Source organism: Acomys russatus, chromosome 29 (assembly GCF_903995435.1).
Source record: "Acomys russatus chromosome 29, mAcoRus1.1, whole genome shotgun sequence".
NCBI classification, from domain to species: domain Eukaryota; kingdom Metazoa; phylum Chordata; class Mammalia; order Rodentia; family Muridae; genus Acomys; species Acomys russatus.
This window is the reverse complement of record NC_067165.1, coordinates 28,578,142-28,592,023: the sequence shown is the minus strand read 5'-3', so window position 1 is coordinate 28,592,023 and position 13,882 is coordinate 28,578,142. Positions and strand designations below refer to the sequence as shown.

General features: G+C 50.2%; 1 protein-coding gene across 2 annotated transcripts; it reads right to left on the bottom strand.

The window, feature by feature from the left end:
- Window positions 1–1,956: 1,956 nt before the first annotated feature.
- On the bottom strand, window positions 1,957–13,589 carry Paqr7 (progestin and adipoQ receptor family member 7). Of its 2 annotated transcripts, none has more exons than XM_051171641.1 (2): window positions 13,428–13,589; window positions 1,957–3,107 (listed from the first exon to the last, which is right to left on the bottom strand). In XM_051171641.1, the coding sequence occupies exons 1-2, from the start codon at window positions 13,557–13,559 to the stop codon at window positions 2,061–2,063; spliced, it is 1,179 nt and encodes a 392-aa protein (XP_051027598.1). In that variant the 5' UTR covers window positions 13,560–13,589; the 3' UTR covers window positions 1,957–2,060. The 2 variants fall into 2 exon arrangements, with proteins under 2 accessions (XP_051027598.1, XP_051027600.1); XM_051171643.1 differs by lacking the exon at window positions 13,428–13,589 and adding an exon at window positions 12,482–12,567.
- Window positions 13,590–13,882: the final 293 nt, after the last annotated feature.

The window sequence follows — 13,882 nt, the reverse complement described above, 5'->3', positions numbered from 1 at the left end:
AGGCAGTGAAATCGCTGTGAGTTTGAGGCCAGCCTGGTCTACAAAGCAAGTCCAGGACAGCCAAAGCTAACACAGAGAGACCCTGTCTCGAAAAACCAAAAAAGAAAAACTTAAAACAAAACAAACAAACAAAAAATTGGAATTAAGGGGTCAGGGTATAGCTCATTTGTTAGAGCATTTGTCTAGTGTGCATGGAAGGGTGTTAACTTGAGAGGCAGAGGCAGACAGGTTTCTGTGAGTTCAAAGCAGAACTAAAAGTAAGTATGTATGTATTATGTATGTGTATGCGGGGTGTACATGTGAGCACAGATTCCTTCAGAGGCACTCCGAGCTTCAGAGGCACTCGGAGCTCTGGAGCTGGAGTTACAGGAGACCGTGAGTCGCAGGCCATGGGTGCTCAAGATCAAACTCAGGTCTTCTGCAAGGGCCATACACACTCTTAACCACGGGGCGATCTCTCCAGCCTCAGGTGTAGATTTGATTTTATATAGATTTTCGTATATAATTTTATATGCATTACATGAAGACCCTCAGAATAAGTTATCCATGGAGGGATACTTACTTATTCATTTACAGTACTGAGGATTTAAAGCGGGGCTCCCTGCAGAAGCTCTACATGAGCTATTTTCCCAGTCGTTGAGACAGGGTCTGTCTGTCTGTCTCTCTCTCTCTCTCTCTCTTTCCCAGGCTGGCACTCTACCAGTGAGCTTCGTCCCCAACTCTTTGATTTTTAAACACTTTTAACTACTTCTAAAATCTACTTAGTAATAAAACTGCTCTTTAATCCCTCAAAATGCCAAATATGTATATAATTACACACACACACACACACACACACACTCCCAACATCAATTCTACCCTCAGGTGAAAATGAAACAAGAACCCCTCCCTCTCCACAGCACCCTGCAGCTTCCTTCAAAAGACCTCCTTGTGAGCAGGGCCCCTCCCTGGAGCAGGAGTCACATCGCAGAGGAAGCTATGTATGGTCACTTTATTGAACCTATCAGAGACCAGACACACCAGCCTTACCTCCAGCCCCAGTGAACTTCCTGCTCTGGGTCCCCTTTGCCCGGAATGTCCTTCTAAGCTCAGTCTGCGAACTCCTACTCACTGTTTCCAGGTCAGGGTTCTGAGTGCCCCCGGGCAGTGCTGATTGGTCTGGCCTCTAAGCATCCCTTGAGAGTTCCTTATGTGGCTAAAGCCTGGAGTCCCCGGAAACAGTGAGCTAAGGAGACCCATCTCAGAATCATAAGTGAGAGTCATGGGAGAGAAGCTGGAAACAGTGTGTGCGGGACGTACAGACCAATGCTAGACGTGAGGCTTTCTGGCTGGGCTGTGACAAAGGGATCTGGGCAGTGGAGGGGACCGTCTTTCTTTAGGGATTCTCTGGAACCCAGCAATTCACGATGGGGTGCAGGGGACAGTAAGGTTAAAATCCACTCATCTTTTAGCCTGTTTCTTTTCCCCGCGCCAGTGAAACCTGGTAGGTGGCTGCTGACACGTCCCCTCCCTCTCAGCTCAAATTGGACACTGGCCTAAGTCTTATTCCCCCCCAAACAACCTGGAAACCCCAAGCCAGGGTGGTAGCCAAAGCTGAACCCCAACTTTCAGCCTGAGAGGAGACAAGGGAAGGGCATCAAGAGTCCTTCATCTGGCTGGGCGTGGTGGTCCACGCCTTTAATCCCAGCACTCGGGAGGCAGAGGCAAGCGGATCGCTGTGAGTTCGAGGCCAGCTTGGTCTACAAAGCGAATCCAGGACAGCTAAGGGTACACAGAGAAAGCCTGTCTCAAAAAACCAAAAGGGGGGGAAAAAAAAAGAGTCTCTCCTCTGCTCCTCCCCAAAGGTAGGAAATTTATCAGGGTCTCCGCCGGCGGCTTCCAGCCAATCCCCAGGTCCAAGGATTGCCCTAGCATCACCTTCGCCTTTGAGCTTCTGTGCAGGGAGTCATGGCTGGCCAGATATAAGACAACTTTACCAGGCTTTGTTCCCATCTGGAGCCAAATCCAGGCTTTTGTCCCTAGCACCTTCTCTCACCCTGCCAGCTCCCACCCACCCGCTTTCATTTAGTCTTCTGATGGAGTTTGCGCCGCACCAGCTGGCTGAGGAGCAGAGCCGTAAGGATGCTGCCAGCCGCGGTAAGCAGGAAAAGGCCAGAGAAGTTGTTGGGCCACCGGGCATGCAAAGGCTCGTAGATGGGCCTCCGGGCATGATAGTCTAGCGTCACAGCCTCTAGCTGGGCCAGAGTGCACAGCACCAAAAAGACATGGAAAACTTGGTGTCCCTGCCCAAAGGTGTGGCAGCTGCCGGGGAACCAACTCTCGGGCATAACGGTGGAGAAAAACGCAGCGGCCAGAAGGAAAAAAAACACCTGACACTTGTGATAAAGGAGAGCGGGGTCATCCTCGGCAGGGAGAGGGGACACTATGATGCGGTGCACCACGGGGCTGATGTCCAGTGCATAGGCCAGCGCCGAGGGTGCCTCCTGGAAAGTGCGGCCCAACAGGCCTGGCTTCTGGCTGTATTTGTTGTAGCAGGAGCCGGCACAGGAAAGCCAGGCCAAGAAAGCAGCGGTGGGTAGGAAAATGGCCTGCACCTGGGCATGCCAGGCAGGCTCGATGGCATAGTAGAAGTGCGCCAGGGCACTGCCAAACTGGTACACGGCCACACCCACATAGTCCAAGAAGAAGAAGCTGTAATGCCAGAACTCCGACTTGGCCTGCAGGAGATGAGCCAGGGAGCTGAAGGAGAGATAGGTGAAGGAGGCCAGGACGATGATGAAGAGGGGCCGGGCGTGAGGGTCGTCCCAGAAGTCCACACTCCCCACCAAGACCATCAGCCGCAACAGCAGAGCCAAGGCCGCCAGCAGGTGGGTCCACACGTTCACAGCCTCGTTGTGCTGCTGGAACAGCGTGCGGAAGTAGAAACACCACGACCGGTGCAGCGGCCGGTAGCCAGCGTAGATGTACGGCTTCCAGAAGATCGGCGGCACCTCGGCCCGGTCCACTGTGAACACGGGCTCCGGCTGCAGAGGCTTCTGGCCCGTGTGCCACAGGCTAGACAACAGGTGGCTGAACTTCTGGGCTACTGCCATCGCCATGCCTGGAACCTGGGAGAGAGGTCAGGGTAAGATCAGAATGCTCGGGTTGGAGAGATGGCTCAGAGGTTAAGAGCACTGTCTGCTCTTCCAGAGGTCCTGAGTTCGATTCCCAGCAACCACCTGGTGGCTCACAACCATCTATAATGAGATCTGGCGCCCTCTTCTGACCCTCAGGTGTACATGCAGACAGAGCACTAACTGTATACAAAATAAAAAAATAAATCTTAAAAATCCTTGTGTCTCTAGCAGGGGGGGGTCTGATGCCTCAGATGGCTCCCTTCTCCCAGGCCCTGTTCTTAGGCTGAGTTTGAGGACCAAAGAGTCACCCTAAAAAAACATTCAAGCTGTCTTCCCTAGCATTCTCAGAACAGGGCCTGACACAGAAGATGCTCAGTACATGTCGAAAGACCTCATTTATTCTTTTTTTTGGGGGGGAGGGGTTTCGATGTCTCTCTGTGTTAGCCTTGGCTGTCCTGGGGTTGCTTTGTAGACCTTGAACTCACAGCGATCTGCCTGCCTCTGCCTCCCGAGTGTTGGGGGGGGTGAACGCTGGGAGGGGATGTGAACACAGTCGCACACACCTAACCCAGAAGCTATCTCCAAATGGTAACTGCCCAAAAGGGAAAAATTCACTTTCTCAAATGTAGTCTCACTCTGTTTACAGACCACTCTTACGGAGAGGCCCCATGCCTTGCAATAGACAGCCAACACAAAATTAACTCAATGGTGGTTTTTTGGGTTTTTTTTTTTTGCAACCCCCCTAAATATTTTTTGCTTAAATATTATGGTTTCTGATTTTTTTTTTTTAATGTGCCTTCTCTGTGTGTGAATGTGTGCATCTTGGCACCTGTATGTGTTTCTTCTGGTTTTTCTTTGGCTTTTTTGTTTTGTTTTGTTTTGTTTTGCTTTGGTTTGGGTTTTGTTTTGTTTTTCGAGACAGGGTTTCTCTGTGTTATCTTGGCTGTCCTAGGCTCACTTTGTAGACCAGGCAAACTCACAGTTATCCACCTGCCTCTGCCTCCCAAGTGCTGGGATTAAAGGTGTGTGCCACCACGCCAGGCCCTTTCTTTGGCTTTTTTCCCCCTGTATGTTTGTATGCTTTATCCTACTTTGGTTTGTTTTTATTTTATATTATTATTTTAGATACCTGTTTGTATTCTAGAGAGAGAGAGAAAGAGTAGGGTTTGGTCTGGGCAGGAAAGTGGGGAAGGATATGGGAGGAATTGGGGAAGGAGAAACCATAATCAGAATACGTTGTATTAAAATTTATACTTTTTTTTTTTTTTCAAGACAGGGTTTCTCTGTGTAGCCTTGTCCATCCTGGACTCACTTTGTAGACCAGGCTGGCCTGGAACTCACAGCGATCTGCCTGCCTCTGCCTCCCGAGTGCTGGGATTAAAGGCGTGCGCCACCACGCACGGCTAAAATTTATACTTTCAATAAGCATTTCCTCTATGACAAAGAAGAAAGAAAGGAGAAAATATACTGAATACCAACATTTTTTTCTCTCTGCTTCCTGACTGTGGATGCAATGTTAAGTGGCTGCCTGAAGCACCTGTGACCATGCCTTTCCTGACCGCGATGGACTGTGAACCCTCAAACTGTGAGCCAAATAGACCTTTGCTCGCTTTAGTTGCTTATGTCAAGTAGTCTGTCACAGAGAAGAACTTACAGTTAAGACTTGGTGACAGGTGCTATTTGTCATCGCACACAGCACATCTGCCTGGTGCCTGCTTCTTAATCCAGGCATGTTATTTGTGCTGGCTAGTTTGGGTCAACTTGAAACAAGTTTGAGTCTCATCAGAGAGTGCCTCAGTTGAGAAAACATCTCCAGAAGACTGGGACATAGGCAAGCCTATAGTGCATTTTCTTAATTAGTGACTAATGGGGAAGGGCCTCAGCCCATTGTGTGTGCTGTAACATCTGGGCTTGCAATCCCGGGTTCTATAAGAAAGCAAGCTGAGCAAGCCATGAGGAGCAAGGCAGTAAGCAGCACCCATCCATGGCCTCTGCATCAGCTCCTGCCTCCAGGTTCCTGCCCTGTTTGAGTTCCTGTCCTGACTTCCTTTGATAATGAACTATAATGTGTGATATAAAAATATAAGCCAAAAAGCCCTTTCCTCCCCAAGTTGCTTGGGCCATGGTGCTCACCACCGCAAGGGTAACCCTAACTAAGACACCATCATTTGGTACCTCAGGCAGCTCCTGATATCTGCCAGACAACTCCCTCAACAAGCTTTCTGGACTCAGCGTGCAGTGTTCTGTCCATGGACCATCAGATGTCTGCCAAGGTCACCTTTGCCCCAGCTACTGTATGCACAGGTGCTTATGTCCTCAGAGCCTCACTGCCACCTCCCCCAAGACCACCCAAAGGATCCACGCACAATTCAAGAGCTTGCTGTGGGTAGATGACATCAGGACCTACCTCACGCCTACTCTGCCTCTCTAAACTCCTGCTTTCTAGACTTCCTCAAGAGTTGGATCAGACTGGGCAGTGCTGGCACATGCCTTTAATCCCAGCCCTCGGGAGGCAGAGGCAGCCTGGTCTACAAAGGGAGTCCAGGACAGCCAGGGCTACACAGAGAAACCCTGTCTAAAAAAGAAAGAAAGAAAGAAAAGAAAAGAAAAAAGAGTTGGATCAGATAATCTCAGCACTCGGGAGGCACAGGTAGGCAGATCACTGAGAGTTCGGGCCAGCCTTGTCTACAAAGTCAGTCCAGGACAGCCAAAGCTACACAGAGAAACCCTGTCTTTTGAACCACCCCACCCTAAAAAAAAGAGTTGGATTTTCACACACCACCACACACAGGGGCTTCGTAGCTACAAGGAGCATGGGGTTTTTCTACTTCCTTCACCCCAGAGAGGCTGGCTCAGAGCAGAATCAGGAAGCACATCCTTTAGACAAACTATTAACAAGGACTATTGACAACTGTCCACCCAGGGCTTCTCTTCCCAAGACACCAGACTTCACCCATAGCCATGTGGCCTCCATTTGTGGGCACAGATTTGTCCGCGGGGGCAGAACAGGCCTCAGAACACATCACGTGTGGCTCACAAGGAAACTAGACCTGGGAGTTGCATCCTAGACCTAGCCAACAGAGCAAGGCTTCCGCTCTGCCATGGGAACAGTAAAGGTGGATGGAGCCAGTTGACACCTAGTTACCAGGTCCCTGAAATCTGTTAAGTCCACTCCTAGTCTCCATCACCCACTCCTGGCACTTCCCAAGGCATGAAATTACATCACAGGCTCTGAGGAGTCCTATGGCGAAGCCTATTTCGCTTTGTTGAACCTACATCCACCAAGTTCGCATGACTTAGGCCTTGTTTCTCAGTCGTGAGTATGTGGCAAAGCCAGTTGAAATCAAATGGCTGTTCACTATAAGCTCATTCTTTACTGTCTTGTTGTGATCAATTCTTGTAACTTCCCCAGGAGGTAAGTACCGCTACCTCCATTCTGTTGGTGCAATGGTGCAATCCGGAGGGATGAAGAAAGTCTTAGTCAAGGGAAGAGTGCATGCCCGGGGGACCCTGTGCTCTGCCTGCAAACCTGGACATTCTTATTTTTGTTTTTGTTTTCAAGACGGGGGTTTCTCTGTGTAGCCCTGCCTGTCCTAGAACTTGATCTGTAGGCCAGGCTGGCCTCAAACTCAGAAATCCTCCTGCCTCTGCCTTGTAAGTGCTGGGATTAGAGGTGTGCACCACCACACCTGGCTAAACCTGTCCTTATCAACATCTCTGCTGCTGGCCTGCCTCCTGTGTCACCCGCCTGCACCTCCAGAATAGCCCTGCTGACCTCACCTGAGCAGGCAGCCAGGGCATCCATCAGTTATTTCCGTAGGCTTCAAGCAACTTAGATTCCCTCAGTGCTGTCCTCTTGATCTGCCCTGGGGAAGCCCTGGCTCACAGCGGCTCCTCAGGAGCAGGACAATCCCAGCTCACAGCCCCCATGCACTAGACATGATGGGTCCTAAACACAGAACTCACTGATATGGCTAAAGAAGCTCCATTTTCGGGGCTGGAGAGATGGCTCAGTGGTTAAGAGCACTGACTGCTCTTCCAGAGGTCCTGAGTTCAATTCCCAGCAACCACATGGTGGCTCACAAGCATCTACAATGAGATCTGGGGCCCTCTTCTGGTATGCAGGCATCCATGTGGGCAAAATACTGTATAAATAATAAATAAACTAGGCAGAGATGGCGCACGCCTTTAATCCCAGCACCCGGGAGGCAGAGGCAGGCGGATCCCTGTGAGTTCAAGGCCAGCTTGGTCTACAAAGCAAGTCCAGGACAGTCAAGGCTACACAGAGAAATAAAATAAAATAAACAAACCTATCTCGGAAATAAAATAAAAAAACAAATAAATAGATCATAAAAATAAAATAAAATAAAAATCCTTTCCCCTAGCCCTCCACAGCAATCTCAAATTTGGCTCAGAGATTGTTAGTCCTGCTAACAGCTAATCAATAAATCTTTTCATTATAATTCAATTGAGCCTATCTTTCCCCAGGGGTCACAAACTCCATAACACCCAGAGGCAACCTTCTAGAGGGAGAGAGGCCCCACGGCTTGATTTCCCTTAGAACGCTGGCAGAGGCACAGGACTTCATAGAATAGATCTATTTTCAGACTTAGGCTCCTCCTCTGAGTCTATAGAAAGGGACCTCAAATCCAGTGAAAAGGAGGGAGTAGGGCTACAGGTCAAGCCTGAGCCAGAAGTAACAAGAGAGAGCCTAGGGTATCCAGAGTGATCTGCCAACAGGCAGCCAGGCCTTGGTTATCTTGGACAGCCAGCCCAGCACACTGCCACAGCCCCCCACCAGGCCTCTCAAACTGCACTGGGTACCTGGGGGTGCTTCTTTGGACCCTGGGGCCAATGATGTCACTGTGGAACCATACAGAGTCACCAGATGCTGTATATTAAGTGTCACTTACACAGATGAGGGACACTAGGGGTGGGGCTTTCAAGGGCCTGGAGGTATCTTGTGTAATGTCATGGGAGTATGGGGCTAAGAGATACCTCTCTCTTCCCTTTCTTTCTGACTCCCACAGTAGTAAAATGTGGGCTCAACACGTGACCTCCCAGTCAGGCCTCAGCCGCAGACAACACCTCTGTGGTGGATGCATGATGCTATCTGGAAAGCTACGAGTTACCCAAAATCACACAACAAAGGAAGCGCCAAGCCATCTGGTACCAAGTGCCTGAGGTCTGGGAGATGGATAGCAGGTACACTTGACTGGTTCCTGCCTCTTATCCAGCAAGGATCAGAGGAAAATTACAAATAAAAGGGTAAGCAGCCACTTTCTTAGAAAGGCTCGTTGGGAGATGGGCTTCAGAGACAAAGGTGACACTAGATTCCACGGAACATAAGCTCCGTGACCTTGGACCACTTACTGGCTCTCTGGTTCTTAGTGCCCTTGTGGAAATAACAAAATTACATACAGAGATTTAAATGACTGAAACTAAGTTTGAGCACCGTTTAAAGACTTGGTAAATCATGGCTGCCATTTTTTTTTTTTTTTTTTTATGAATACTAGTAGAGTGGCTAGAAAAATCAGAAGCCCGAGATGAACTTGATGGGAATTCTTTCAAAATCTGTCCCTGAGCTGGGAGTGTGCCCTGGCAGGAAGAAGGCCCAAGGTCCCACCCAGCATCACAACAAAAATAAAAACCTTCAAACTGCCGGGCGTGGTGGCGCACGCCTTTAATCCCAGCACTCGGGATGCAGAGGCAGGCGGATCGCTGTGAGTTCGAGGCCAGCCTGGTCTACAAAGTGAGTCCAGGACAGCCAAGGCTAACACAGAGAGACCCTGTCTCAAAAAACAAAAACAAAACAAAACAAAACAAAAAACCCTGCAAACTGTGCCAATGCATCTGGGCATGGGATCAGAAAGTTAACTAGATCCCAGCCTGGTGTGGTGGTGCCTACCTCTAATCTCAGCACTTGGGAGGTGGAGGCAGGAGTATCAGAAGTCCAAGGTCATCCTTGGCTACATAGTACATACAAGGCCAGCCTGGGCTACATGAGGCCCTGTCTTGGGGAGAGGGGTGATCAAACCGTCTCCTGAAACTCTTACCTAATCCTTGGAGACATATTTAAGGATTAGGCTAGAGTTTGGACTCCTGAGGACACTGACGTATTTAATAATTAAATTGTTCGGGGGCTGGAGAGATGGCTCAAAGGTTAAGAGCACTGTCTGCTCTTCCAGAGGTCCTAAGTTCAATTCCCAGCAAGCACATGGTGGCTCACAACCATCTATGAAGAGATCCAATGCTTCTGGCCTGCAGGTACATGAGGGCAAGTACTATACAATAATAAATAAATAAATAAATATTTAAAAATAATAATAATTAAATTGTTCTCAGCAAGGAACACTCAGGGTGATCTTTCTGGATTCCGGGAGCCCTGAAAACTACCACTTGCCCACAGACCCAGAAAAGGTGGGTGGGAAGTGACTTCCCTAGAGAAAGGGGTCTTCGCTCTAGCTGTCCTATCACAGAGCTAGAGGACACCAGAGGGCAAACTGTGTAAGCAAGCAGCCCAAAGAAAGCATTGGGCTGGAGAGATGCCTGGGTAACTACAAGTTAGTGATGCTCTCCCATATCTGAGTTCAATTCCCAGTACCCACAGGTGCCCAACTGCCTATACCTCCAGCTCTAGGGGGATCTGATGCCATCTTCTAAACTCTATTGGCACCTGCATTCCCATGTGAACAAACCCACATGCAGAAATACACCTAATTATAAATAAATCTTTTTTAAATAAGAAGGTATATGACCTGGCCTGGTCATAGGTTGCCAACAGGAAAGGCAGAATTCTGGCCTTCCCACCCCACTTCTCCCAGCCTTAGTATTCATGTGTCCCCTTTTCTAAACTCCAGGTCACCCTGTTCACTTCCTGGAATTTTCAGACCTCTCGGCCGGCACCTTCTGCCTGGCTGTGGGTCATCTGGAGAAAGAGGGACAGAGAGCAAGCCCTGGCCACCTGATGCTCAGGTTTCAACCAGTGCTTACAAACCTCCTGCCACCAGTCCGCCTGCACACATGCCTATGGGAAGAGGCAAGCCAAAAGACCACCATGAGGAAGACAGGGCCCCTGTCTGAAGGCTGGGTCCCTGCTACTCAGCTTGGAAGAAGTCAAAAGTCCAGGCTTTGTGTGGGTGTGGAATTTGAGGTCTGCAACTTACTAGCTTGCTAACTCAGAGGCGGAAAAAGAGCTGCCGTTGGGCTCTTGTAAAAATTGCCATTGCTTGATGCTTAGTGCTGGCCACTATTTTCGTTGGGATTTCCTTGGTCAGCCACGTAAGCTCTGCGTGGCCTGCACAAAGTCCCTTCCACTCTGAGCTCCTTTTTTTAAGGGGGGAAAAAAAATAAATGCATCCACCTACTTCAAAGCTTCCTGAGGCCACATGACGTTCCATCAGTACTTATTTTAGCATGGCTATTGCCTCAGGTGCTTCCGGCCTCACCAAATAACCAAGGTCAGCAGGCTTGGTCATCCCTGCATGTCTTCACCTCCTTGGAATGCAAAGCCTTGTTGCTTTGTCTACGCTGACCGTTCAGCACACATTATCTTCTTCTTTTGTTGGTTTGGTTTGGTTTTGGTTTTTTTCAAGACAGGGTTTCTCTCTGTAGCCTTGGCTGTCCTGAACTCACTTTGTAGACCAGGCTGGCCTCGAACTCACAGCAATCCACCTCCCTGAGTGCTGGGATCAAAGGCGTCCGCCATCACGCCCCACTTCAGCACATTATCTTAGAGACTATTTTATTGTGCCAAGGAGAACAAGGTTTGCCTCATTAGATAAAGAGACTAAAGCCAAGACTCAGAAATTACACAATATTCAGATGTCATTTCTCCATTCTTTTCTATCCTTTAGTAATTCTTCTTTCCTTGCTTTTTTCCGTGTGTGTGTGTGTGTGTGTGTGTGTGTGTGTGTGTGTGTATGCATGCACATGTACATGTACATGCATGTCCCTGAGTGGGTCTGTGTGGGATCAAAGTTCTGTCAGGTATAGTCCCCTACCATGCCCGACCCTATTTTGTTGTTGTTGTTTCTTGAGACAGGGTTTCTCTGTGTAGCCTTGGCTGTCCTGGACTTGCTTTGTAGACCAGGCTGGCCTCGAACTCACAGAGATCTGCCTCCCTCAGTGCTGGGATTAAAGGCGTGTGCCATCACACCTAGCTCTCCCATCCTATTTTGATGCTGGGTCTCTCGCTGAACTTGGAGCCCCCCCCCACCCCCTCAGTTGGGCTAGACTGACTGGCCAATGAGCCCCTGAAGGTCTAGCCTTGTCCTGGTGTTACCGGCTTTTTTTTTTTTTTAATGTGAGTGCTGGCAATCTGAGCTCAGTTCCTCTTGCTTACCCGGCAAGCACTTTTCTGCCTCAGCCCTCTTTGTCACTTTCAGACAGGACATTGCTCTGTTGTACAGACTGGCCTTCAAACCATGATTCCTCTGCCCCTGCCTCCTGAGTACTGGGATTACAGGTGTGCACCACCATGCCCACCTAATTTTTCATGTTTCTAGGAACCTGTTATAAAACAAATACCCCTTGGCCAGGCAGTGGAGCACATGCCTTCAGTCCCAGCACTTGGCCGGGCAGGGTGAGTTCGGTGGGCAGGTGGGATCTCTGAGTTGCTGAGTTTGAGGCCAGCAATTGGGAGACTGAGGCAGGAATACTGAGAGTTCCAAGCAGAAGGAGGGGAAAAAAAAAAAAATCACTTGAACCCAGGAGTTCAAGGCCCATGAGGGGAAAACAGCCAGACTCCTATCTACAAAAGATAAAGAATAGCAATAAAAAGTCTAGTCAGAGTTACCATTGGGACTGTGGGAGGCAAACCCTCTAAGAGGGGACCAGAGGGGAAGACAAGCCATGGGGGACCCCAAATGCTGTGGGTAGTTGCTACACTACTCCGTAACAGTAACTAACTACTTGTCCATGTGTTTCTACAGAACTTCATGCTGGGCCTTGAGGCAAGATAATACCAACACTTGTCTAACAGTTAGACTCTGACTCCAGAAGCTAGTGTTTCGGGCAACTTCTGAGCATCCAGCGGGTGAATGTAGATTGGACAAGCTCTGGCAGGCCTTCGGATGTCTCAGCAACCGGGTCACCTCCCTCTTTGCAAACCAAGTCTCCAATTCAGCTCTACCAGTTTAAAGAAAAAGCCACCTCCGTGTCTTCCAGGACCGAACAAAAACCGTTTGTGTTCGTAACTATGCTGTGAGCCTCCATTTGCACTCAGAGAAGTGATCGGAATGTAATGAGTGATTTTTAAGGAAGTTCTTTCTTGGAGCTCAGATACCCCTACCCGACTGCTCCAAGGAGAGGACCCTAAAATGTGGAAACAGCCCAAAGAGGTTGGATGAGGTGGCTGCACTCACCCGGTACAGGACACAGGAACGGGACCCGAACTCCAGCACTACCAGCAAAGGTTAGAGGCTGAAAAAAGGGTACTCTTTCACTAAGGGGTTGGGGGGGTGGGGGGGACACACACAGTCCTGACAGGAGCTTCAACATGGATGTCAGACACGAATAGCCCAGCTTGGCGACTCCACCGAACCTCCCAGTACATGTCCCTCGAAGGATAGAGGGGCTGCTAAGGAAACACCCCCCCCCCCCAGGTTAGTGTTATGGGTGGTGGGGCCTTTGTCTCTTTCCTTACCTAGGCTAATCTGGCTTTCCTGACACTAGGGGAAGGATCCGATACTCTGGCCTAGTAGCCCTCCCACCTCCCTAGTGCTTTTTTCTCAGGGCTCCCCACAAGGATCTGCACCTACACACACCCCACATCCACACATCTGCTCCTTCTTGCCCATTATCACCTCGCTCCTAAAGTGCAACACACAGCCTGAGAGGCTGGCTATTCTTTGGTGTGATCATGTAGGCTCACTCCCCTGCCTACCTTTGGCAGACTGTACTGAAGTGTACCTCCCTATCCATCAACCTCATAGGCTATGCATAGGCCCTGGTCCTCCTCCCCTCCCTGACGTGCTGCCTCTGGTCCTCCCCATAATCCTCCTGCTATCCCCATCGCCCGACATAGTGCTCACTTGCTCCTTCCGAGAGTGAGCTCAGACTTTCCTTCTTCCTATCCCCTCCTTGCAGCTGATTCCCCTGGCGGCCTCTCCCCACATGTAGGGGCGGTGCTCCCCTACAAGACTTCTGTCCGCAGCCTCGCCCCCTCTTCCGCCACCTGCCCACTTCCGCCGCTGCGGACTGCACACAGCAGAGCTAGGAGCACACCCCCAATCTGCCCACCCCGCCAGAAGACCTCTTTACTCCCAGCCCAGCCCAGCCCAGCCCCGGGATCTCCAGGCGTGGCCTCACCTGTAACCAGAGCAGAGCTGAGAGCTGTCTGCTGTGTCCCAGCGTTGGAGTCGCAGATAAAGGGGCGGCAGCCACGCCCCGAGCCCGGAGGGCGGCGCTGGGCACCCGGGGCTCAGCCGCCTCCGCCAGCATGCAGCTTGCCGCCTGGCGTTATGCAAGCTAGGGCTGCAGGAGGGATCACTCTCTGACGCATCCCGGGACTTCCTGTGGTCACAGTACAGTCTGAAATAAGAGAGCCTAGGCTCAGAGACCGGGCTGCGGACTCCTGCTGAGTTTGTCCACTTCCCCAAAGAGCAGACTTCAGTCTGCAAATAGTTGTAAGAGAGAACAGTCTAACAAGAGCTCCGAGGCTAGCCTGAGCTCAGCACACACCACTCATCCCTAACAGAGCTCCTGTAGTCCAGACACCACTCTGCGGGGGGGGGGGGGGGGGCTTGCACCCCAAACTGGCCTCT

Excerpts from the sequence above, each read along its gene's own strand:
- Paqr7 (XM_051171641.1), bottom strand. The coding sequence starts at position 13,559 with ATGCTGGCGGAGGCGGCTGAGCCCCGGGTGCCCAGCGCCGCCCTCCGG. Across the intron at positions 3,108-13,427 it reads CAGCTCTGCTCTGGTTACAG|GTTCCAGGCATGGCGATGGC; the intron begins GTGAGGCCACGC and ends CCTCTCTCCCAG.